At 39.9% G+C, this 27,057-nt stretch overlaps 1 protein-coding gene across 1 annotated transcript; it reads right to left on the bottom strand.

Annotated features, from left to right (window-relative positions):
* Window positions 1-1,381: 1,381 nt before the first annotated feature.
* ppp6r3 (protein phosphatase 6, regulatory subunit 3) lies at window positions 1,382-25,346 on the bottom strand. Its single transcript, XM_054619156.1, is given in 26 exon segments — window positions 1,382-1,758; window positions 1,965-2,036; window positions 3,164-3,271; window positions 6,209-6,404; window positions 6,917-7,014; window positions 7,147-7,366; window positions 7,641-7,756; window positions 8,264-8,394; window positions 8,889-8,943; window positions 11,188-11,285; window positions 11,776-11,862; window positions 12,214-12,299; window positions 12,575-12,690; window positions 14,001-14,065; window positions 14,458-14,607; window positions 16,015-16,167; window positions 16,439-16,545; window positions 16,548-16,564; window positions 17,315-17,428; window positions 17,758-17,870; window positions 18,935-19,000; window positions 19,745-19,882; window positions 20,115-20,301; window positions 21,377-21,610; window positions 21,726-21,810; window positions 25,154-25,346. Coding segments are annotated over 24 exon segments (2,772 nt in total). The 5' UTR covers window positions 21,604-21,610; window positions 21,726-21,810; window positions 25,154-25,346; the 3' UTR covers window positions 1,382-1,706.
* Window positions 25,347-27,057: the final 1,711 nt, after the last annotated feature.

The raw sequence follows: 27,057 nt of genomic DNA, 5'->3' as shown, positions 1-27,057 counted from the left end.
CGGATTTTACTTTCTTTTTTTTTTTCTTCTTTTTTTTTTAAATCAGTAGACTAACAATTGGCCCATTGTTTCCAAGTTCATGGACTCATGAAAGCAGACTAAGCAGACGTGGTGATTCAAAGACAAAAATGGTGGAACAAGGGTTCACACTGACAATAGCACCAAAAACACTTCCAGGATTAAACGTCACAGAATCTGTGGGGGCATATTGTGAGGGAGGCCTTTACAACTCAATCATTCTATGATTCAACAATTAGCACGTAGACAAGTGAGTTTAGCCGGTCACCTTACGAAGTCATCTACCAGGAATGTGTGCACTGATTTGACACAGTGCGTCGTCAGATGTCAATGGATACTATGGTTAATGGCTACTGCCACTCGAAGACAAAAGGTTTAGTGTTTTTTTTTACAGCTGTCAGTGTGAACACAGTTGAAGAAAAAAACAGTGGTTGGAACTTGATCAGCAACACAACTGTCCACTTTTACATTTGTAACCTCTTCAGGTATAAGTGACTGAACCACACTTGGCTCCACGAGGCTGGACACCAGCTAATCTTTCAGAAAGAAACTCATTTGAAATTAATTTCTTGGTCTTTAACAGCCAACTACAGACTCTCAAATGCTGTAGCTACCTCAAATCACAGTTGTGTACTGCATCTGCAACCTGAAAAGGAATTTACTAAATGTGATTGTGATTTTAAAAAGGGAGACCCACCAAGTAACAAGCACCTCAGTTGAAAAATATATATAATATATATTATATATATAATATATATATATATATATATATATGTTTTGGGCCAAAGAAGAGAACTGTGTTTCTGAAGAAGTTTAGTAGGGACTAAAATCACAAGCTCAGAATGCATTTACAGCTCACAGTTCAGGCTGTGGTGACATCATACTGGATCTCTCCTGTTAGCCTTTGAGCCGCAAGGTAGGAGCCCAGTTAGCATGAACGCAGTCTTAATGGAGGAGGAGGGCGGGTGGGGGGTGTTGGTACAGCACCTCAGTAACAAAACATAACCACCATCTTACTTCCGTAATAAATAAAAAAATGATACCCCAAAAAAAAAAAAAAAAAGCGTGTCAAATCTTACTCAATGCAGAAGAATACAAGAGAAAAAACATTTACAAATAATACCTGCAGCGCAAATAATTTTTTTTTTTTTAAATGTGTTTCAATTGGTGGGGGCAGCTTCGCCCAGAGACTCGGACCAAAGGTGGGTGAGAATTTGAAATATAGCAGCTGTTGTATTAAGTATGCAGGATGGCAGATCCAGCCAGTAACAACAGCTACTCAGCTATTCCTGCTTCTGTGGTAATTCATCTTATGTTTCTGTATACATTTTTCTTTTTATAAAATATTTTATTCATACAATCATTTTTTTTTAACTATAGCAACATTACTATTTAATTTTTGAGTGGCAAGATATCAGTCGCACATCACCTCATAAGAACAATAGTATATAAACAAATGCAGAAAAAAAGGTATTCTGTATCCATTTGAGTATGTCTCTCATTTTGCTTTTCAGTTCGTTCTGTGTCTGTACACCTGTCTTGTCCGTCTGTCAGTCAGTGATGAGCCAATAGGAGTATTGCTGGTCCTGGTGGGGGGGGGCGTGTGATTGAGTGGCCTCCGCTGGCTGGCCAGCATGAGAGCCCTGCGTGGCAGAACAGGCTGGACATCGGCTGGCATTGGGAGACCCTCACGCCGGCCCGTTTACAGCTGGCTCTGAGGACACGGTACTCTGGTCCAGTCTTGGAGGACACGGCGGGAGAAAGACACGTCGACTTTTGAGTAACAGAATAACGAAGGAGTAGCTGTAAACTACAGAAAACTTTTCTCTGCTCAGTGTGCAGTAGTACTACAGTACACTGTTGGATATGGAGGTTTTCTGGAGGCTGCGCCACTAAAAACAAGGCACCTCTCCAACTCTCACACACATCATAGCAGTCAGACTTACTTGGCCTCCTCGACAGGTGACATTTCCTCCAGAGGACCGTTGGGAAGCTCCAGGGTGGGCCGACACTTCTCACTGCTTACAGGAGACACAGGAGGGGAGAGGAAAAGGTTCAGAGAGCCTAGAATCACATTTACGTGACTGTTGTTGGAGAAAGTTTTTGTAGAACAATATAAAATGGAGTTCAAGACGAATAACAAATTCTGTAAAAAATGTTTATGCAGAAGGACAACAAGATGCAGGAGTTGATATTCCTAATCTGAATGTGACATTAAATAAATAGGATCTATTAAACAGGAACATATACAGGACATTGCCTGGGATGTCTATAGTGTGATATCGACTCTGCTGTAGGTGCTGCTTGTTTTTGTGGACAAAGCCTTAATCGAGCTTGGACTTTGACAGCGTTTTAATCCTAATCAATTCATAAATTGATAAAATTGATGAATGTAAATGCAGAATTAACTTAATCTGGATTTATTTACATGATGCATTTAACAGATCAGAAGTAAAGAAAAATGTAAAAAGCTCAATAAACTATATTTTTTACTTACTCTTGAACCTTTCTACTACATTGCACCTGATTTAACATTTACAGTACAGTTTGTATTTTGTCAATGATTTGATTTAAAGAAGCGTAAAAATAATAAAATGTAATGTAATAAAATCCAGCCAACAGAGCCCTGATTGGTCACGTCAGGCAGACATAACACCTTCTAGGTTCACATTGCTTGTGAACCTAGAAGTGTTCGAACTAAAGTGTCAAGAGAAACTTAACAGAAAAAGAAAATTCTTTGAAAAATCATCTTTTACTGTGTTTTAATGCCTCTTGAACAATTTTCCAATCCCATTTTAAATTCATCAATTGAATGTAACTAAATAAATACGGATCTATAGTTATTCCGGTGGCTAACTCTACGTTCCATACCAACGGCACAGTGAAATGAATGGTTTTGGTTCTCCTGCTAGCTGCATTGAGATAGTGATTTGATGGAAGTGATGCATCCGATAGCTTGTTGCTCTAAATTAAGTTACAGTTATGAGGAAGCGTAAACTGTAACTGTACCTGACTGCTATAGACACAGAAAAATACCAAACAGGGCTTTAAGACATCATGTTACTGAAGATTTCTGAATGAGCAGTGCTGAATATTTTATTTTCTAGTTTTGTTTTTTTGAGTGAGAGAGTGTGTTGTGTCTGACCCCGTTTTGGGACAGCAGGCTGCGGCTGAGCTGTTGACGCCTGTTCTCTCCGAATCCACACACTCCACTACCGAGTATTTCTCTGAAGAGGCACTCTTCTCTTCATCGCTGCAACACACGGGGGCACACACACAAACAAACACACATATGTACATCAATACCACATGAGGATGATCTTCACCTACCGCGGTCACCACAGAAATACACAAAAACACAGTGACATGTGCACAGTGGCGCATGCTGACCGGACTGACAGAGCACACAGTAAAAACAAAGGATGAAGGGTGTTGAAATGGAGCAGTATGTAGGAGAAGCATCAAAATGTACAGCAAATGGAGAAAGTCAACTGTTTGAATAGGATGCTATTGATTTTGTGGTTGCAGGGCCAAATGGTAGGCAGGCCTACCAACTGATTTGGACACCGATTGGACCTAAATTGCCAGCCGTCAGTCTTGCTTTGTCTCAGAGAACCACCAATAATCTTGATGAGGCCTCAATCAAAGCAAAACGCCCACAAACGTCCAAATAGAACCTAAGATTTGAGATGGTGAAGGATTACTCAGCACCTGTTTATTTCAGAAAGCAAGCTGTAAAGCTATAAGAAGAGTATCCGTCCAATTAAAAACCTCTGTTCTCTTATTGCTACAACACAATATCATTCATACCAGTATCTTAATGCTTGGTTAAAGGTAATCTCATTGACGCAAATAAATCTTAAAGCTACTTCATTTACAAACAGGGACACAAGCAGTCTTAATGAACTTTCACTGCTCAAAAGAAACGCTTGGTTGTTCGTGCATAACTGGGCTGCTAGTCCTTAATCAGAAGAATTTGGATAGCAGCCCAAAGATTCATTTTGCAACTTTTAAGTAAACCTTTTAGGTTTTTGAAATGATGTTACCTTAAAAGTGTTGCAATATTTTTAGGATTATTATAATATATGTTTGTGGAAAGAAGGAAAATGCTTGTCGTTTTTTCATATCAACTATTATGCCAACGTGAGGTCAAATCTTAGAATTATCATTTCAAGAAATGTTGTGGTTTGGTCAGAACCTGATGAGCATATTTATTTATTTAAGACCCGTCTTTGAGGACAGTCCTGTAGGTCAGGGTTCTCTACGCTGTAAAATCAGCCGTGATTGTGCCTTTAAACACCCGCCCGTTTCCAGTATTGTGACGGTTTACACATTAGAATTTATTAAGCAGTTTTACATTCAATTTGTCTTTTTGAATCTTAATAACTGACAACCTTAAAATGGAGGTAATAACTGAGAACCAAAGCCAATAAAACTTATAAAGCAGTTTGCAATCAAAACAAATCCAAATTGTGGAGTTGTTAAGGCCACTTCAGAAAACTAAGCCACACTTTGACTTGTGTCATTTCAAATAATAATTTGGTGTTGATCCGGTTGGGCTGTTAAGAATAAAGCCATAAACTAATAAACTCACTTGGACAACACCTTTGGTAGAAACACATGCAGAATGGAGATAATGAAATAAACAAACAAGGAGCTGAAACCAAAGAAGAAGATAAAAATTGGGAAAGAAAAGTTGGTGGTTGACGTGACAACAAGACTACATCACGGCTGCAGGCTGATCTCTGATTGGCTGTACATACCGATAAGATTTCAAAACTCTGAAGAAGACCACACCCACAACGCACAGCAAGAGAGAGAGGAGGGGAAGCTCAGGTTGTAAGTGTCGCTCAGGTCATCAGACAGTTGTTATTACTCAGACAGACAGACAATATAATGTAGCATCAACAAGGGGACAGAAGGACAGAGGACAACCAACTGTAAACCTGTGGATTCAGGATAGGCACGTATTTCACCAGTGGAGCACTGCTGAACCTCGAGTATGAAACAGGACTGTACAAAGTTATTAGCGTAGATCGGGCTATATTCAGGTAGTGTAAGTAACTTTAGAGAGTGTGCAGTGGAGAGTCATGTGTGACAGTAAGAAACGTTTTAGAAGAAACGTTATAGCTACAGTACAGTTTATTTCCCCGTGAATAAATACAACAAGCCAAGATCTGGATGGCTGTTTAAAATGTATGAACGGAAATGTCTCCTTGTGCATTTGTTTTTGTTATTCATACCGGGCCATGGCTTTAAAACCAGGGTACAGACCGAAACAGGACTCCTGTGAACCACTACACCCCTAGTTCTTAGCGTTATACATACATACATGAGACTTTTCAATTCTGAAGAGGTATTTCATACTCACAAAATCACTTTAAATCCTGTATACATTATAAGTGTAGAGCACTTCATCACTTCTTTATGTGCCATTCTCATGTGAGCTTAAACCACCACATATTACTAGACGGTGAAAGAATGAGCACAAAATGAAAGACAGCTAAACGAGTCTAAGCAGAGCTCTGACACTTTTAGAATATTCTGTACTAGAAACTGGCCTGCGTGGCATTTTGGTGTTTTGAGCGCACTATGCACTAGTGGTAGACGGTAGGAGGGAAACAAACTGGCGGGAGGTCCATTCGAATGAGGAAGAGCAAAGCGAGTTGGTGGTGTTTTGTAGGAAGCTGGGCTTTTCCATGTTGCTGGGCTGAGAATAAATGACTCAGAACCATGTCCGTTTCTAGTGTTAAGTAACTCTGCTGACACTACGGTGGTTTTGTCCACAAGAGCAAACTACATACTTGCAGCCAATACACAGCATTAGTGGACTGATAATTCAAACGCAGGTTAACTATTTTAGTAAACACTCCAAATAGTAGATGTGTTTGAATGGCCTGGGGCCCCAACTCGGATCTGGGTGTTAAATATAACAGCTCCTCTATAGTTACTGTGACCAAATGATAGTGTGAGGGCACCGGTGAAAACAGATGTGACACTAATGAGACACATCTTGAGTCGCCATTCTGGGAAAGACACTAACGTAAGAGAGAAATCCAGTGTTCCCCCTATGTGTGTGGTTTTTTTAAAGCCAGGATGATAACTTTTGCATAAAAACGCTACTAATGACATTCAGTCATTTAGCACAGAGAGCTATGTAGTGACTTTTGTGTGGATGTGTTTGGCCAACCTCTTGAAGACGGCGGTCTCGGTCTTGGCGTCAACGGTGAGGCTGACCGTCTCCTTCATGGAGCCGTTGATGACCGTCTCTGTGATGCTGCGCTGCTCACAGGAAGCTGTTTCCTCCTCCGCTTTAGGTCTCCCACAATCCTTAGCTGAGGTGGAAGAGGGAGAAGCCACACTAGTACCCAGCCAACCATCACAATCTGTGGGGGGGGGAACAATAGGTGTCAGATCTTAACACTTAACAACTTATAGTTAGCCAAAGAGTAGGGATCATCTCTACAATGAACGTGAGGAGAGAGATGATCCCTACTGTGTTTTTTTTGCATTTTGCTACTGAAAGATGAGCAAAATGGCACCATAAACATTAGCTAGTATCAAATTACATATTAAAGTGTGTCCGGGTTTAGCTCGTCATAGTGGGAGAACAGGACGTGTGTGTGTGTGTGTGTGTGTGTGTGTGTGTGTGTGTGTGTGTGTGTGTGTGTGTGTGTGTGTGTGTGTGTGTGTGTGTGTGTGAGCCAATCATAAGACACTGTGTGTGTTTTGGTAAATGCTGTGTCCTGCATTTCCAAACTCTCCTCATTCACTCCTGTCCAATGCAGGTCATGTGTGTTTGTGTTTTTATGCGCTGTATATGTGTGTGTGTTAATATCACAAAGACATACAGAAGTCTCACTCTTTTAACATGGACATGCATTTGCACACATCTCACCTTCAGGCTGCATTGGTGCGTTGACCCCCAGAGGGTCCATCGTCTCTATGCTGGTTTCCATAGCAACAGGAGAGTTGCACCTCAGAGGGTCTTTGGGGCTGAAAGAGAAAAAAAAAATACTATTTATGAAACACTTGGATTCAAAGACAATGACAGCCAAATCAATTCTTCTTCTTCTGTAGCTGCAGGACTGCAGGCACACTGAACCGGAGTCTGTTGGGACGTCCTACCTGACAGGGGTGAAGTTGGAGAAATCAGCCCAGCCTGTTTCAGAGTTGGAGGGGGCAGGAGGAGTGGTGGCGCTCCATGCTACCTCGGGCAGGTCTTCTGTAGAAGAGGGGGAGGAGGGCAAAGCAGCGGGGGCAGCAGGGCTGGTGGGGCTTGAGGCCGGAGCTGTGGACGTACCGGTGTCCATGGGGATGTCGTCAAAGTTGGCTGTCCACACAGGCCCTAGAAGTTAATTAGGATTATAAAAAACAACATGAAATCAGTCATGAAAAAGTAAGGTGTTGAATGCACCACCACTCCTACTTGCATGGAAAAAAAAAAAACTAAACTGAAAATAAACTTTTCATAGATCTCACATAAGCCCTGAACCCACGTCCCAAATTTAATCAATCGTGAATAATCCTAAACCCCGTCCAGGCAAAAGTTTTTCTTACTTGGGATTACTTGTTATAGTTATGTACTTGGGGTTGGTTGTAGTAGTCTTGGTCACACCAACCTGTGTCGACTTCCATTCGGTCATCGGTAGTGGGGTTGGAAGCTTCAAAGGAATCTCTCTTCACGTCCTCCTCCTCTGAGTCTGTGCTTTCCTCACTGTCCGTGCTGCCTGAACTCCTGAGATGGACACGCACACGCACGTTACTTCTAATCTGCATCTGACCTAATCATATTACTACTTATTGCACCAGAGAGTGCAAATAAGTGTAGAGACACAAAGTCATACAGCTTGGGTGTTAAGGCAGGTGCTAAAAAGTTAACAGCATTGGCAGTGTAGAATCTTTTTATGTCAGATAGTTAGCAGAGAGTCAGCCAATTATTATTAGGTATTAATCACTCAGTTAAAACTTGGGCAGAGGATGTCGTATGATGTACAGATTGTAAAGCCGTCTGAGGACATTTGTGATTTTGGGCTACACAAATAAATTTCATTGCATTGAAAAGAAAGACAATTTCTGAATTGTGACACACTACCTCAAAGGATTGTTAAGACTTGATTTTGAGGTTATGGTCAAAATCAAGTTCAGGTTAGGGTAAGTGCTCGGGCTAGGGAATGCATTATTTTCAACGAGGGTCAACACAATATATAGAAGACAAACACCTGTGCGTGCGTGTTTGACTGACCTGGGGCGTCTCTGTGCCTCTGGTGCGAAGGTGACATCTTTTTCATCCCAGATATCCTCCTCATCTGAACCAGCGTCTTCAAACTGCTGGATTTTCTCCTTACAGCGCGCCTCAAACAAAGCTATATTTGCCTGGGGACAAAATGACACAGTCCACACACTTAGACAAAACTCTTTTTACATCTGCAGCACTTCCAAATACAAACTAGGGCTGGAATCTACAGAACAAAAGCCACTCAAGATGAGAAGCAGACGTTAACATGTACACCTCCAGTATCTTAGCACAACAGCTACACAGCAGGCCTCAAACAGAAGTAACTCAAAGCATATCTATGTATGCTGCTACATTTTACAGTATTGATCAAATCAGGTGGTGGTTTGACATCTGTGCTTTGCTCCAAGCTTTTGGTTCAAATACAGGCTATAGCAATGTTTTATCTAATCATGATGAGTCCTCATGTCACTTTGTGGCATCTGCTTCTAAATAAATGTTAACAGTGATTTCAGGAAATACAAGACATATTGATTAAAAAACAAACACATTTTCATTTGTTTCTATGATAATTTAACTCTCTACTCTCATTGACTGACTGTATGAATTCAAGATTAATAATCAAAGTACTTACACTTTCATTTGTATTCAGTGAAAAATTGATGTCTGATATTCTATCAAAGGGAATACTGCAATGTTAAAGAGAACAGAGTTTAGTTAAGTTAGGGTCGTTAGGCATCCACACATGGCAACACACAGGCAGACAGGCTCTAGCACACAGCTGTAACAAGTCATGTTCAATACTGAAGGGCTAACTAAAACTCATTCTCACCCCAGGACAGGTTCAAGGTTGCAAAGATAGTAATGACGAAACATTGTTTTTAATACATGTTTCTGTGTTGTACAGTTGCCAAAGACAAGCCAAGAATCATACATGGGCCCTGGGAGGATAGCCAATTTCAACATTGCTTAATTGACGGCAAAGTTTCCCAAAACAAAGTTCGATACTACATATATATAGTGTGTTATTGTGATTATCAAGCCATGGAACCTTCACGCAGTCAGAGGAATAAAAAAATAAAAAGTTCATCCTGCCCCTTATTTTGAGACAAAACATTTCAGTCAAGCTTTGTTTTGTGTGCAATGAAAGTCTGATGTGCTGACTCTCAAGATGAGGCTTAAATCAGGGGATGCTCGATTGATTCTAATCAGGAACGTTTAGGGAGGAGGCTTAATATGTTCACATGAAATCTTTAATCTAGGGCTGCTTCTTTAACCTTTATGATTAGAATCATGCAAATGTCTCAAAGGCAAAACCTGAGACTTGACATTAAAGCGCAGTTACTTGTAGGAACTATTCCTTTCTTAACACGGTGAGTAGGTCAATTTTTTTTCTTCAAACATTTGATTGAGCGACGCTAGCAGTTCACCCATGCTTCTAGTTTTTGTGCTGAGCTAGGCTAATACTAAAAATGCTTGTTTTCTTTTCAATCCAAATGTTTGCTTTTAATAAGCACTGTCAGAAGAAGCTTTGACTTTCCAGCGGGAAACAAGGGAATGAGACTGGGATACCCCAAGGTCGATAAGTAAACTTTGGGTCCCAAATCTGCAGTCCCATCAGCTCATACCAGCATACAAACCCACACACACTAAAATGTCTCCATATAACCACCCTATTACTATTCCCCAAACGGCACATACCTACTTATCACATTCCAACGTGCGCATTCATGATAACTGGAAAGTATCTGACCTGTATACAATGTGTTTTTAAAGAACAGCAGATGAGGACATGATGTGCAGTGAATATTAGGTCAGGTTTTGGATATGTATCAAGTCCTCTCCTTGTTGACGTTAAAGGCCAAGTCAGATAAGTTCCAGACATCTTGTATGCACGGATGGGCAGAACACCAGACAGACCTCAGCCTTAACTAGAATGTGAGCATCATCAGGTACACCAATACAACAGTTCTTTAGATTACACACCTCAACCTCTAAAAAGTTACCCTGTGTGTTCAATCTACCATATCAACCTTTTATCATTGACTTTTATCATTTCTTACAATTTATAGTTAGAACCTCCAGACTTCCCATCTTTAGAGATGTATACATGAATCTTAATCTTTTGGAGATCTTATGTATGCAAGTGAAAAACTTCTCTTTTGTAAAACTATTAAAAAAGGTACAAGACTACATTTTAGGACTTGAGGAATTGATGCTGCTGAACGTTTGTATTGGTGTGCTGCTTGTTTCACCTGGCCCCAAGTCTCATTTTGCAACAATAGCATAATGCTAAACCCAACATCTATGTAAAGAGAAAAAGGCTCTACCATAAAACAAACAGTTTAAAGTGAAGCAGATATTTAAAAAAAAAGATTGATAAACAAACTAGCCATCTACAGCCTACAACCATTGCACAAGATTATAACCCCAAAGCCAGCTTGCCCTAAGGAATGGGAAGGAAGGAAGAGACAGCACATGACAACACAAAAGCTGGATATTATGGATTCTTCTCTTTAAGCCAAATTTTATATTTATTATGGCAGCCAAATCAAAAGAGGAAATAAGGCAATCTTGGAGTAAATGGAATTAGGTTTAATGCCTAAGCAAAATTCTTCACTGTCATTGACAGGAAACATAAAACTGGAAACATAAAAGGGCATTTGGTCTCATTATAATTTAAGATCCATTTTCATTATGCTGCACAATATTCAGATTTTAATGTCAACAAGAAAGCTTGGAATAGTAATCATATTCTTGTTAGGACATGTCAGAACAATGGGGCAGAGAATGAGGAATTGAGAATATGCTATTATTGAATGATTACATGAACCCGCGGCCACCAACTTTGTCATGTTGGAAGTGCCCTGTCCCTTCAGTGTTACACAGCAATATTTAGACAGCAGGTCCAGTCATGCAGGATGAGTACTCACTCCACAACATCGTCCTGATCAGCAAACTCTTCGTCATTGAAGCCGAACTGCTCAATAAAATTGGACGTCATTTGTTGCATCTGATAATCAGAAAAGGCCTGGCAAAACCCAGGACCAACGATAATGATATAGTCTTGGCTCTACACAAAGCTGGTCATTACTTGCAGTACACAAAACATCAAATACATATACCAAGTTGTAAAAACAAAGAAATGTATAACATGTAGGCTAGACGGGTTAATAGCTAAAAAAATGCACAAACATGCATTTACAGGCAAATGCCAAAATGCTTTAACATTAGTTTAAGAAAAATATCAGACATTTCTATTTGATTTAAATCAACAGTAATGTTTCCTAAATAACATTAGTAGTTAAGTTAATTAATTCAAAACATGGTCAAAAGATGTTTCTGTAGATTGTTACAGAGCTTCCGTTTCAGACAGTCACAGAAAGTGATGAATATTTGTAGATCAGCTGGGCCTGCTTTGTGGTTATCGTTGGATTTGTGTGTGTGTGTGTGTGTGTGTGTGTGTGTGTGTGTGTGTGTGTGTGTGTGTGTGTGTGTGTGTGTGTGTGTGTAGGTCTTACTTGTTGTAGAGAGGAGTCCTGGTGAAAGCCACTGTCTTTAAAGTCCACCTCATCATCACTGGAAGAATGGATGTGGTGCGTATTCACCTACACAAGAAAAAATACATTGAAAAGAAAACTCTCTTGACGGTGTGCATTCTACACCACACAACTGAACAGGCATAGCTGTCTTACCATTGTCTCAGAAAATATATCAGTTTTTATATTTCTTGTGCCTAATCTAAATCTTTCTGAAAATGCACAGGGTAAGAGATATGTTCTCAGAAGAAAACACGCTACTTTAGAGTCAACGTTTCATTTTAAAGCCAATATGCTGGACTACAGAGACAACACAAACGAATGCACATTGCTAAAAATAACTGCCCTGCACACCTAACATGTATAGTGAAATAAATATCAAAGCTTAACGTCAGTGTTGATGTCCATGGGGTTACTCACCAGGTCAACAGTGTTTCTCTTGTTTGTGTCAGACAGCTGCACAGAAATAAAGGCCTCCCATTTATCTCTGTCCTCTGCTGGGAGCTCTGTGTCACACAAAAACACACACTTTTAAACTCCATCTTCATATACTGTACAAAACGTTTAAAGAATGATGCCCTCATGTCCACAAGTTATGTTGAGAAACAAAAATAGGCTTAGCACAGAGCTATGTGATGCCACAGGAAGATGTCCACCCAGTTAACACTACCAACATTAATTCACAGTCAATGGTCTCAAACTGAAAGACAAAGGTTAGGCTAATTTGCAAGACAGATGAGGACAGAGAGGTGGGAGCCCTCAGACAGAAGCGAGACCTTACCAGAGATGAGCTGTTGTATCTGTGGTCCATTGGGGCCTTTGTCACAGTTATGAACTATAGAGTTGGCTATTCTGGTGAGGTGGCCCATATAGCCTCGCCGGCGACCCCCTTCTGCCCTAAAACACACAATCATCGAGTACGTTCCATTATGAGTTATTCTTCTGATCACTAAAACCAAGCATCACTCTCCAAACTAACCTGAACCATGACCATTAAAAGGAGCAAAGGACTTCTGGTTTTGTTGTTGATATTTTCTATTCTACTTTGGTATGTGGGCTTAACATGCAGAGTGAACGGAGGAGCTTTGAGAGAGAGAGAGAGAGAGAGAGAGAGAGAGAGAGAGAGAGAGAGAGAGAGAGAGAATTGCTTTCATGCCAAAGTGTGCACACGCACGCACGCACACGCCTCTGTCCTTGCTCAGCGTCTCCTCTCCTCGTCCCTCTGTGTGTGTAGACGAACCTCTGAGTCACCGAAGTGAAGCCGGTGTGAGACACGCGCACCTGTGAATGACGTAACCGTGGCTCGTGCGCGAAGATTCCACAAGTAGTCGTGGCACTTGCTTGTTCACCTCTGAATTGTTGTAATTTGACAGTCACAAATAGTTTACTGACAAAAGCACTATTTACATGTCAGGCCAAGTCGTTTTGAGAGGATATTCAACCTTTGTTTCTTTATAATGTATGCAATACTTGACTTCCCTCTTTACAGGGCTTGTATAAAGACAATAAAGTAGTCTATGAACATGAGATACGAGTTTTCAGATAAGAATAATTTCTCCTCTGCATTACGGAGGTTGGTTTATGGCGTTTTGTACACTTGTTTCCGTGTTGCTTCTTCACAGTTAATTTTGTTTGTATGCCCTTGGCGTTTCAGAGAATGGTGCAACAAACAACGCATAAATGCCTCTGTGCATGCTCAGAGTTTGTGCGACGTCTGCTGAGGCTCGCGCTACAGTTGCAAGTGAAAGTATCAAGAAAGCTTTACACAACGTGTCTCCAGCAGCACCCAGCTTCAAGCCCATGCATAATGCAGCCTGTGGACGCTCTGGCTTGGCTCGTCTCTGTGACATGACTCAGAAGGACTCAGACAGACATTTCTCTGTTCTCCGCTTAGTGTTGTACATCAAGCTGCCCACTACTTAAAATTATTCTTTTCACAGGATTCTTTTTTTCCTATAGTATTGTTTGTATATTAAGTTGGTACTGAATAAGAAGCATTTTTCAAGAGGTTTGGTGTGTTTTTGTATGTTTGAAATCCCGAGGGGTAAAAATACAACAAAAAACAAATAGCTGAATGATGAAATTGCAAACCGAATACCAACTCAACATACAAATAACCAATTATTCGGGTTCAGCCATAACTCAACTACAGCAAATATCAACTTAATTACGTATAGCTACACCTTGGAAAAGAGCAAAATACTCACTGTTCCTTCTCATTGGAGCTCCAGGCCTCTACGATTCTCTGTATAAACTGGCACTTTTGAAACAGCTGGTGGAAGAAAATACGAGGACATTAAAACACAACCAATACACACACACACGCACTGCCTAATATACAGCTTCACTATTTGCCATATTATCATAGTGACTACAATGTACAGTCTCTGCCATGGAAATAGCAGAGATTACCCAGATAACTTGTGATGTAGCACCTGTCACATAAGGTTTACCGTCCTTACCACTGCATTTGTCCAACAATAAATGCCTTATTTTGTTTACACTGAATGTATCATTTTTTTTACATATATAAAAGGCAGCTTTAGTTTGCTATTGTCCTAGAGGTAAAAGCTTGTGCAGAACCTAAACAATGACATCACATTATAGGGAGAGATTTAAGAACCGATTTAAAGATCTCTTTTTCTCTAATCATTCTAATCTTACATGTTTGATGAGGATGCTCTCCCTTGCATTTTCCTGCTCTGTGTCTGGCTGGATGTCAGTGGGGGCTGGGGGCATAGCCAGAATCATAGCTGTGCAGATCTCCACTTGAATGTGGAGGAAGTTGTTCCAGATGTATTTGAAATACATATCCTGTGGAGCAAAACAATATCGAGACATTAAGAAAAGGTTTGGATGTTCTGCTACTGACCTTTGCTTTAACATAGTACTAAAGAAAAAATCTGTTATAATGACACGGTCAATGTTTTTCTAGTTTCTGTATGTTCTTCCCTTCAGTTAAAGTAACACTTAACACTGTATATTTGTTCCTGATATCTGTGGTGACAGTGACAAACACTGACTTGCGAACCAACCACCGTAAACATTATCATCTAAATAGCTTCCCAATGGAAACCAAAAGCAATTAAAGCTGGAAAAATGTCAAGTGCAACTCACGTATGGGAGTTTTGTTTTTACATCTAGGAGGTCCAGAGTTCATTCATACTGAATGCTTGTGTGGTTTCCCCTTGGATGCTGTTGTAAAGCCATTTCCTTATAGTTGCACATTACCAGATCTCAGTAATCAAGGCAGTGAATTGAACAATACGACATAGATGATGGAAATGATGGCCACAATTACCATTGTCTTTTTTGAACTGCAGATGACTGAATTATCACATTCAAATCCCCCATCAGAACTCATTAGGGTTTACTCCAACTAAAAAGTCATCATCTATGGTTGGCTGAGAAGGCATAAACACTAGCCTTTTTAGTGGCAGGCAGCCTAATTAATGGTTCATGTTTCTTTATTGTCTACCATGGGAGAAAATAGTCACAGATGCAGGGAAAGTAAGTTTATTTGTTTGCATTAGAAAATGTTTTTTTTTTAAACCAGAATGTTGGCACTGAAATGCATTCAGAGAAAGGGCCAATATGTTACTCATTTTATTTGAAAATATATATTTTTAATTGGATATACTGTTCAACCTGAACAGCTGATCTCCTCAGGGACTAAAAGACTTTGACATCAGACATTTATGCCACATTGGCTTTCTCGTGTTTGAATTATTCAACTAAATTGTTCACTGTTCAAGTGTTTATTAATGGTGAAGTTGTCCATTGGTTTCAGCCTGATACTATTGCACCTTGTATCCAAATCCGTTCTGAGTAAGACACTTTTATACAGATTGATGTATTGATTTGGATCCTATTGACTTTATGTGTAAATAACTGATGGGAAGGCTTATTCTGTGACCCATAGCTGTGTTGAATCAGATAAAATGTACTTTGGAATTTTTTCTCATGCCAAGTATACCTGATGAAGATACTTTGTCAAAACTTTGTAGCTGCACTCAAATGTTTTATGGGCAAGTGTAAGATTTGTGTGTTTCATACGGGCCAAGAAGTTCAAACGGAGAAGAAAAAACACTATTGACTCTTCTAACTTGCGAGCTTTGTCACAGCTATGACCATTCAGCCTCAGTTACTTATAATCAGATTTAACTGCAGTTAGTTTGTAATAAGACAGTAAGAAAAGGCAAAAAAACAGATATTACTCACTAGTATGACTCCCAGTGTGTTGAGGTTAATGAGTTCTGTGTTGATGCTGTGTGTGTTGCTCTGCAACAGACTGGCCACCAGCCGGACTACATTGAGCCTGGTGTTGCCCACAGGAGGGTCCAGCACCCCCCAAGTTGTCTTCATCACATTGGCCTGTTGGTGGAGAATAAACCTGCTCAATAAATCCACAAATGACTGGGACACTCCTCTACTAACTACTCAATACTTATAGTATGTGGTAGAAGACTCGGTCAAATACTCCGCTGCTTTTTAAGAACATACTAATTCAGACTAAACTGAAGCAGCCAATTATGGGTTGATAAAGGATGAAATAGTCCCATGTAGACCACAACAAATCTAACTTCAGTCTACAAGACATATAGGTTTTTATAGAACTGCTGTACATCTGTTTTGTGGTTTTTACCTTTGGGGGTTCCAGTAGCAACTGGTGAAAGTCTTTGAGTCTGGGTCTCACAGCCTCCAGGATGCTGTGGTTGACTGAGAATGAAGGGTGGGACATCCCAGGGGGCACTCCATATGACCCTCAAACCTACAACGAAGAAAGTCAGAACCTGGTGAACTAGCTAACTAACCACAACATGGTAGTGCCAAGTTTTTGGGACTGTGCCTAAAGTTACAGACAGGGAAACAAAAGTTCTGAGTCAAGAACCTGATGTTGAAGCATATATCTATACTCAATCTTTGCCTAAACCACCATCAAAGTAGCAGGAGCATTTATGGTAATAATGGATGTGGGTAGACATGAAAAGTAGATTTTATTTAAAACATGTGGTCTTTAACAGTTGTTAACGTGTACTCATTGTTAATAACAATTTATTGGTGCTATGTGAACACATGCCAGGTGCAATAACTTAGTGTAACCTCCAAGTGAGGAAGTTTGGATAATCTGGATAAACCAGTTGTTTTCAACTCGTTTGATCATGTGACTGGTCAGGTTTCTTTCAGACTTTGTTGTCGCACTGTTGCAGTGTCTTCCCAGATCTCATTACTTTTGTAGAAGTTAACTTTTGAGTAATTATCTGTGATAATTAAACTATGCAAATACAATAATGTATGTGTGTGTGATGTGTGATACTGTTTTAAACCAAAAAGATCCTTCGACAAGTTACTATACAATCAAACTCAATTAGTCATTCTTACGTTATGGTTTTCCTTATTTCACATTCTTCACCAATGTCATCATCTACTATATATATATATATATATATATATATATATATATATATATATATATCCATTTCCATTTCAAATCAAGAGTGGCAGAGGCCACAGGACGTACGCTGGTCTCCTGGTCTCAAACAATGTGAGGAGGATCTGGATAACACTGACGATTGCAGATTCATTCTTTTCCTTGTCGAAGATATTAGACAGCAGCTGCTCCACCGTCTCCTGTCTGAGGAGGACAGACATAAAGATGAAGGGAAAGTAGCCTTAAAGTCCCTTGTCAGGTTTGTAGTGCAGAGTCTGCTTTCACTACCATACTAGGCAAATGACAATACCCATTGTTATAAGGGCTATTGTTATATATTGAATAAGTTTACTATCACATTGTACAAAACAAACTGAACAAACCAGCTAAACTGGTAAGCAGATAAGGGTAAAAAAAAAACTGATCTACATGAAAATCACTACAGTAATAAGAACCTAATAGTTATTAAAGTGAATAAAGAACTCTCTTAAAGTTCTGAATGTAAGAGTTCTTGTAGATAAATGCATGCATACTTTTCAAGTGTGGACAGAAGTGGGTCTGGATCTGAGGAGCCCTGGACCTGGAACATCTGGTCTCTGCTCAGTCTGATGATCTCACACAGTGACTGGGAAGCATTGGAGTGTCTCTAAGTAAAGAAAGTTGGATTTAAAAAAAAAAAAAAAATGACAATAAACCATAAATCTGTGTTTTGAGTCTGACTCACTTAAAACTAAATATATTAATTTATTCAATCAAAATCTTAATATTCCTGAACCAACTTAAAGTAAACTAAACAGGGCATCAGAAAACTGTGCCATCCAGCATCAACCAAATTATGACACTCCTTCTCCGTTTTGAAAAACGGTGCCAAATTTCAGTGCTTTATGGTAAAAACGTTATCAGGGGGGCACGGTGACAGACCATTAAAGAAAAACGCTAGATTGTTTGTCAGCGACCAGCTGATACTAAAATTACGTATTGTCTTTTTAAATAAGTGCTGTGCGATGGATCTCATTTATGCTTATACGAAAAGTGGTCCATGTGGAAAAAAAATATTCATGTATTATATTTTTTATATACACTAACCAACCCTGTGTACCCATGTGACAGTGCTCTGTTGTAAACAACAATACAGTGTTGAAATCTGCAGAAGAGCTAGTTAACATTAGCCGTTAGCAGAGGGTGGGCAGCACAGTCCTGCTAAGCTAAATAACAGGAGCTATCAGCTAACCTACAGAGGTTGACTACTACATTTCTGGTATAGTTACATCCCTAATACACATCTTGACGCAGATTAAAAATGTCCAGTAAAGTCAAATGGACTCTATCTGAAGTGCTCAATAGCTTTATGGTCCTTTATTATTTGGGTATACTGATCCTGAGATGTAAAAGTGGTCACAGTGGGCAACTGAGGCCCTGTGGTAGAGCAGGGTGGTCTTCAATCAGAGGATCGGCAGTTCGATCCCTGCTCCGGTAGTCCATGTTGATGTGACCTTGGGCAAGACACTTAACCCTAAATTGATCCTAAAGGCTGTTCCATCGGTGTGTGAATGGGTATGAATGTTGGTTCAAGTCCCGACCTTGCTAAAGCGCTTTTCTGTGGTTGAAACCTGAAGTGTGTGTGTGTGTGTGTGTGTGTGTGTGTGTGTGTGTGTGTGTGTGTGTGTGTGTGTGTGTGTGTGTGTGTGTGTGTGTGTGTGTGTAACTCACATCCTCATCTTGAGAAGGTTGTACCATGTCCACCAGTCTCTGAATCACTTTCTCCTCATTCAGCCACTGAAAGAGGACAGAGGGTAGAAAAGCTCAGGACAGCACACCACATTAGGAGGACAACTAAGAGGAAAACACCTCTATTAGTAATAATTCATATTGACTATTAAATAACATTTACAAAAACAACACTTTTTCTGACATTTCTTTTCTGGCTTATGGGGCATGTGCACTAAATAAGAAGCGATTCACCAATATAAATCCACATTTTTTTGTTTCTAGTAATTCTAGTTTTTTTAGACCTCTTCTTCCCAAATCCATGGTGTCAATTCATCTAGATACCTGTGTTCATTGTACCGTGATGTTAGCCTTGCAAAACCAGCCTATATAATGCAACCTCAGCTTTTGCAGTGAGATTTTATTCTAGACAACATCTACTGAGACCTGCTGAAACTAGGTAAGAAGAAACTAATTTTCTTGAACTGTGTAGTCTCTTTCTCCTTTAAAATATATCTTGAAATACTTAAAAAGGGAGATATTTTAGAAAAACACCCTCAACATTTTCTGAATAGCTGCAAATGTTTTCCTGTTTGAATATCAGAAGCAAAGATCGAGGACATCTCAACACCTGTTGGACCTGTCCAAGTAGAAATGCTTCATATTGATGTGTTAATGAAGAACAGCAGCATGCACCATCTTTCTTATAGCATAATCCAAATGAATGTTCTTTTGTGTTGTGACGGTCCAATTCAAAGTGTGAGAAGTGAACGAATATGGGACATGCTGAGAAAGCCTCGTGTTGCTACCCACGTTGAGAACGTCCTGTCGTAGCTGTTGTGGTTCGATGCAGGTGAGCATTCTGAGCAGCAGGTCCATGATGGCGGATGTCCCGATGTGTTTGATCATCAAGTCTACAAAGTCTTCCCGCTTTCGCAGAAACTCCACTATCTAGAAACACAGGCAGACAAACCATACACACCTTAAAATCAGTACAGAGGATAAACTGCCTTGTTTAGAACAGATGTCAAATATCCTGCTAGAAGACTTAAAAACAAACATTCTGAGCATTTGTTCCGATTATCGACGAATATTGCGTTTTGGTATCGTTTCTGGAAATACCATATCGGCTGAAAACTTGGATTCCGTTATCAGATACAACAACCTCTTGACGCCAACTGACCTGTTCGGGCTTGCGTCCGATAAGAATGGACAGGACCTTGGAGAAGAAGCTGGCCAGGAGCGGGTTAAGAGGCGGCTCATTCTGGAGGAAGCCATACAGTTTTACCAGCAGGTTTTCATCTTCTCCCAGTCTGTCGTTGATCTGTCCCACATCGGATGTAAGCAGCTCACATGATATGTTGGGATACCTGTAAGAGGACAAAAGCTGCTCCTTAAGACTTTTCCAATACGATGGTTACAATTCTGTGGTGCAATGAACTTGAACGCATCATAATGTAACTCAATGCAACATCTGTACACTAGTCATTAGCTCAGTTATTTAGCTAAGCAGGACAGTGCTGGTCAACAGCTAACGTGAACTAGCTTACCTCCGGCTGATTTCAACACAGAATTGGGGTTTATACTATAGCATTATCCGGGAAATGTTCTATCGTTACCCAGGACGAAGGAAAGGCGTTAGTCTCAAGCCCTGAGCCCCGGTTCCCACAATACTGTAGAAAAACGAGGACCAACATGTTTTGGGGAATTTTGGCTTTGACTTTGTACCAAAGTATCGGTTCTTGTGACATCCCTGATGCTGAGCATCATTCACAAATAAGCCAAAGGATGGACAGTTCTCCTCGTATATTGAAGTTAAAAACAAAGTTATATACAGTTTAGCACGAGCAAAGAAGATAAAGAGAGTAGGCAAGGCCTGAGGTCAACAAAGTTAATAAACAAGAGATTAAACTTGCTATCTTTTCCATCACGGTTATGTTGAATACCTTAAAACTCTCAGCACATCGTTTTTTGGAGACGGGATTTTTTGGAGTTAAATCTCCTTTCCCACCTCTGCCTGTCTCTTTCGGAGCCATAGAAACATCAGTTGCATTACAGTAAATACAAACAAGAACCCAGTGACTTATGTTATTGTTCCCTTGTGGGTTAAAATTGTGTAGTTTTCACAGTTCTCTAAAAGCAGTTTTTCCTGTTTGTCAATACAACTGGGAGCATTGTGAAATGCTTTGTGGGTCACAGATTTGATGGAAATGACCAAAAAGGGCCACATAAACTAAGACATTTTAGCCTTGTTTAGTTACTGTGGCTACTTAGTTACTGGAATTATTCACTTCCAAAAAAAAGTAAGGCAACAGGAGCTCTTGTAGTGCACACTAAAATGACCACAATTACAAAAATAGCAATATATGGTGTCCTCCTTTTTCATTGGCAAAATAAATGGCTGAAATACAGTAGAAAGACTTGGACAGGTCCATTTTCTCTTACTTGTATTTAACCTTCTCCTCAACATCAGTACTGGGTTCCTGTGTGATGTAGGTGACCAGGTCCTCCATGCACTCTGGTCTCAGCAGGAAGTCAACCAGTTTGTGGTTCTGGGCCTTGCACTCCTGCAGGACGTCATCCTCATCCATCACCTCTGTCAGAGTCACATCCTCCTTCTCCAACAGCGTGTCAATGTGGGATGTGGTGTGGAGGTCAAATTTCCAAAACATGTTGGCTCTAAAAAAAAAATTACCAACAACACGGGTCAATTAAATCAAAACAACCTTCCATCAGAGGTTATCAGAATATAATAATATATGATGGTTATCTGACAGCTCTTTCTTCTGCCTACCTGTGAGTATGTTAGAGTCCAAACAGCGGAGCTCAGGTTAAAAAGAGGTGTGTTCTAGTCTTTGGGAGTTGTGGCCCATTCCAGGCTAGCCGGATAGACAGACAGGGAGGCAGACAGCAGTGATGGACAGATTGACAAACCATACACATACAGCAGATTAACAGCACACACCTGTGAGGACAGAAACAAATTGGGACATGTTGTTAAAGGAATATTTCACTACTTTTCGTGTGGATATTATGGCAATTTTTATTACTCGTAACTACGAAAAAGAGAAAATCATTCACGTGCACCTGTACTAGCAGTTAAAAAAACAGTTTTGTGTTATACTGTTCAATGATGCCCAGTACTGTTACAACACACACAAAACTATTCATGGCTACCTAGATACTGGTTCTGTGAAGCATGAAAAACCTCTCTTAAGGCCGCGTTTGAACCAAATCCGCAGCTCTCTCATGTATTTAAATACAACGGAGCCAGTCCGTTGATACAGCAGGGGGAAATGTTAAATTGGACTTGCATATGTATTGGACTTTTCTAGTCTTCTGACCACTCAAAAGCATTTTACTCTACATGTCATCATTCATCCATTAGCTCTCTAAACCCCAAGACCAGGGGCTGGAAAAGCATATTTTCTTTAAACGATCGCAAAAACTACACCATTTATCACAGTAAGAAGCTGTTAAAAAAAAAAAAAAAAAAAAACCAGCATTGTCATATTTTCATCTTTCCGATGTTCCTTGAACATATCATGTATGATCAACGTGCTTTCGTCAGGGAAAGATGCTAAAACTGACAATATTTTATTCTACATGTCTCATTTAAAATCAAACCACAAGTAAACTGTATACTTTAACCAGATCCTGTAAAAAGAGATTCAATTCTACATCCTCAGCGCAACAAGGAGGCTATTGGTTGACTCGGCTGAGTCACGTGACAACAATTCTGTGAATCTTCTATGGAACTGCAGGCTGCTGAACACAGAGAGGAGAGGACAGGAGAGGCTGTAAAGAGCATGTAAAGCTTCCATTTTTTTCCAACACTGGTAACACAGATTTCATTGTTGGTTTAAAATAGTAGCCTGCTAAGGACCTGGGGACTAGCATTATAAGGTGGTATTCTTGGGGTCCCACCTTGGGAAATTTTAGGCAGCAAACACTTTTCCTGCATTCTAGTGATTTTTTATGCACCAATTTTGCAGTGCATATGTCTCAACTTATGTAAAGGTAAACACAAATTTCAGGTGCCTGGTGAAACAACAAAAAATATCTAACTGGCTCTCAGACATCCTTGGATGCTGATGCTTTTTTTCTTATGTGTGACATCGACTTCTCTGTAATATCATAGAAGAATGAACTTCCACTTCAACAGATCCAAATGGACTCTCCTCATGCATATGATATGAAATGTTATTATCTATATAATACATTATGCCAATACATAATATTTCAGGAAACCAATAAAGGGAAAGTTGCTGTCAAAATTAGGAATATGACAAATATTTACAGCTGCACGCAGCAACACAATTTACAGTTAAGCTTGGTCAGACAATGCTTAACACTAAACACATAGCTTTTTCCAAAAATATTGCAATCCTACCTCTGGCTACAACTGAAACTGAGATACAAAGGTTACTGTTGTTTACAACTGAAAAGCATTTGTAAAATTCTGACACATTTACTCTGCAAAGAAAACTTACACTACACTCTCTCTACAACGAATCACTACCTGATCCTTCACCTGTGCCACCACCCCAAATGCAACAACAAATTAAAACAAAAACAAAATATTAAGTTTGAAACCTGCAATATCAAATTCTACAATTTTATGTTTAAAATTAGGTGGCAAGGAGTGGAAAATAAGATTACTGGCTAGTTGCAGGTAAACATTTCTTATAACCAGGTTACCATACATGTAAACCTATTCTCAGATTCCCTATTTATACAGATTTCCCCCAGTAACTTGTTTTCTTGTATGTGAACACAGTGATTTGCTGTGTATGGCACACAAATAAAGAAGGGAAAGTGTGCAGTGGTGCATAAACCACATTCCTACTTCTATTGAAGAATAATGAGAAGACTACAGCAAATAATGTTTAATAAACACAACTGATGCTAGCCACTGTGAATTGAAAGTGATAAGACTACAATGTGGTTAGTCACGATTATACCAAATACCAGGTTGGTTTTTTTTCTATGTCAAATACATTAGCAACAGATGTCCACCACTGGCAAAAGTAATACATCCATAATTGTAAAAGAGTCTCAAGATTCTCAATCAAGGAGTAAAATGTATCGCCCAACATTAGCCCATGACTACAAGCCAATAACAGTGAGACATAAACCAAAGGCCAAAAGCAATAAAATCCTCTTGGCAACCCTGCTGAACGTCTAGAAAACAGCTATAAACACAGTGTCTACAGGGATGCCACAGTCACGAGACCCAAACAGAATCGATCTAGGCAACAACTAGCCACTGACAGTTTAGACAGATTTGACTGTCAAGTTTCCAATCTACGTACTGTGCGCATGCCCAAATCATTAGACAACAGAGTTCCTCTTACTTAAATTTAAAAGAGCTGCTATGGTTTATACACACACACACACACACACACACACACACACACACACACACACACAGACTTGTAGGGTTCAATCATTTCCAGCATCGTATTCTGAACCAGCACCAGGCGGTGTTGAACGCAAATGTATGACATTAGTAAGTCAGTGACACTATTTCCAGCTATCACACAAACGCACGCAAAGTCGGCGTTCATGAAAAGAAAGAAACCCGTAAACCTAGTAAGGCTAGGAGTACCGAACAACGTCAGAAATACTTTGAACTTTAATTCCGGCTAAGCGTGGTTTAAAACCCCCAAGGCAAACACAATCTGTTAATTCAAGCCTGACTTATATAAACGTTTCCCCCTGACATACGTTATTTACGTTATGCTGTCGAAACACTACGTTAGCTGTAACGTCAGTGCATTTACATACCAGGGCCCAAAACAGACTCCTGCTAACGCCAGAGAAGCGCACCGGCTCAGGCGAACAGGCTAACGTCACTAGCCATCGTTAGCTATTGTTAGCTAACCTGGCCACCTAAAACCAGGAGCAAACTCCAGCTAGGGGCTGACGTAACGTCGAGCTCACCGGTACCACTGAGCTATGACGCGCTAATTGGATGACAAGTTGACCGACTGTATAACGCTGTGGCTTCACGGTACCGACCAGTACTGATAGGGAACGGTACCGTGTAACGCTACCCCTGTCCTAGCCAGAGGTACACCAAGAGCAGCTGACAGCAGAGTGTTAAGATGGCCAAGTATGCTTCTTGCTAACCAGCTAACGTTAGCCGGCTAACTACAGACTGCTGGCTAATCGTCTCTTCAGCACCAACCAAGTGTCTGGGCTGACAAGTGTACCTACCGATAGACAACGGTAAACGGCGAGTCTCCAGCATGTAGCTTATTTTGCCATTAGCCCCGGGCCTTAACAAGACGAACACCGAGACAACGGGAGATTCAGGAGGAAAATAACGCGTTTAAAACTGATTCTGACAGGCGCGAAAAGGTAGATCATCGGAAGGCAGTTTTCAAGATGGCGGTTCCGTCAACTTCTGCGGCCCCTTCCCCCACCACAGCGACAGCGTTTGTCAGTCAAACGTTCGCTGCGAAACTATTGGTTGTAATCCCATCGCTCAAACCAGACCTCGAGGTTTTATTGGCTACATAGCGTGTCACTCCACTGCGTCATTTAATCGAATTGTCATATTGTGCGGCCCGGAAGAGCGGAGTTTATACTGTTTTCTTAACTGTATATGTTTAGTAAAACGCGATTGGTCATACTAAGAAGTAAAATAAAAAATATATATACTTTTACCATGGGTTATATAATCATATTTGGGTCAAATTCGGTTAATGTACAACATTACAATAAACTCCGCTCGCACGTTCGCTTGGTATTAAAAATCGAACATACTCTCACATTACGAGCACGCCCTTGGCTCTCCGAGAAACGCCCAATTAACTAAAGGTTACATATGTAGACATCTTTTGAGATGTTTTTCACCTTTGGCCTCATACATCCTGTCCTTATGCTAATTAAAAATGACAAATAAACCTGATTCCTGAAATAGCACAGTGGTTTGTGACAAACACTACTCTTATTGCAGGAAAATGAAAAGTTTGAAAAGCGTTATATAAATCGGATGTATTTTGTTGTTATTCATCAATCACATTGTTATCTTGATGATTATTATTGTTATACTTATTGCTAACTGTAGCAGTCACACATGTTGTTTTTTTACTCACTATGATAACTGTTATTTTGATATCTTTATAATGCAGAGTATGGTAGAAGTGAATGCAAAAGTGATCTGTTATATTTACATTTAACTTAGTTATTTTTTATAATTAGATTTATAATTATCATTACATTTATTTTTTACTTACTTATGACGGCTTACAGGTGTAATGACTGAAGAGTGTGAACAAAATCCAGAAAACTATTATAGAATCCTCTGTGGGTTATATATTTTAACTCTTGTATACCAAACAGGAAAGCAGGAGTCTTGAAAACATTGGACCTCAGATTTTATTATCATTGCACAGGGTTAAGTAGCTAGTAAAATAACGTGTGCATCTCAGGGATTACTGGGGGTTGCACATCTGAAAAATGTCCTCAAACTAAGAGAGAGCATCTCTGATGCTATTTCACATTCAAAGCAGCAAGAGGAAGGAAGTCAAATTATGACACTGACAAGCACATGTACACTCAGTTGTAATACCATCACATTACTTTGAGCATCGACGCAGTACTTGACGCTTGAAGGGGAATGGCCTCAGTGCTGAAATCTGCAAAAGCATGCTCATATTTGGGATGCCACATTTGACACATTGTTTACATTAAGGCAAACCAAACCCTCAAGGTTAAGACATAAAGTGAGGAAGGGTTTGCTTTGTTCACAGTGAATTTATTTTTCCTCTTCACATCTATTGCAATAAACATAGTTCTTAGTCCTGACCAATGAAAAAGTATTGTCTTAGAATTTAACTTAGCAGCTTTGACACACACAGAAGGTGAAGTTACGTAAGAAAGTTTTTTCACATATATAGAATGCTGTAGGGATGACGTATTTTTATAGGCCAACCGGATTGCCCCATTTCCCTTGACAAAAAAACACTGGGATTTTTGAATAAACACCACTTTTATGATTTTTGAAGTGTAAATGCAATCGTCAGAAGAAATTAAGGTAAGGTTAGGCTACAAGCTAAATGGATTTACATTTCTATTTGACCTTTCTAGTCTTCCGACCGTGTCATCATTCACCC

Source organism: Anoplopoma fimbria, chromosome 19 (genome assembly GCF_027596085.1).
Source record: "Anoplopoma fimbria isolate UVic2021 breed Golden Eagle Sablefish chromosome 19, Afim_UVic_2022, whole genome shotgun sequence".
Taxonomy (NCBI): domain Eukaryota; kingdom Metazoa; phylum Chordata; class Actinopteri; order Perciformes; family Anoplopomatidae; genus Anoplopoma; species Anoplopoma fimbria.
This window is presented reverse-complemented; position numbering and strand designations above follow the sequence as displayed.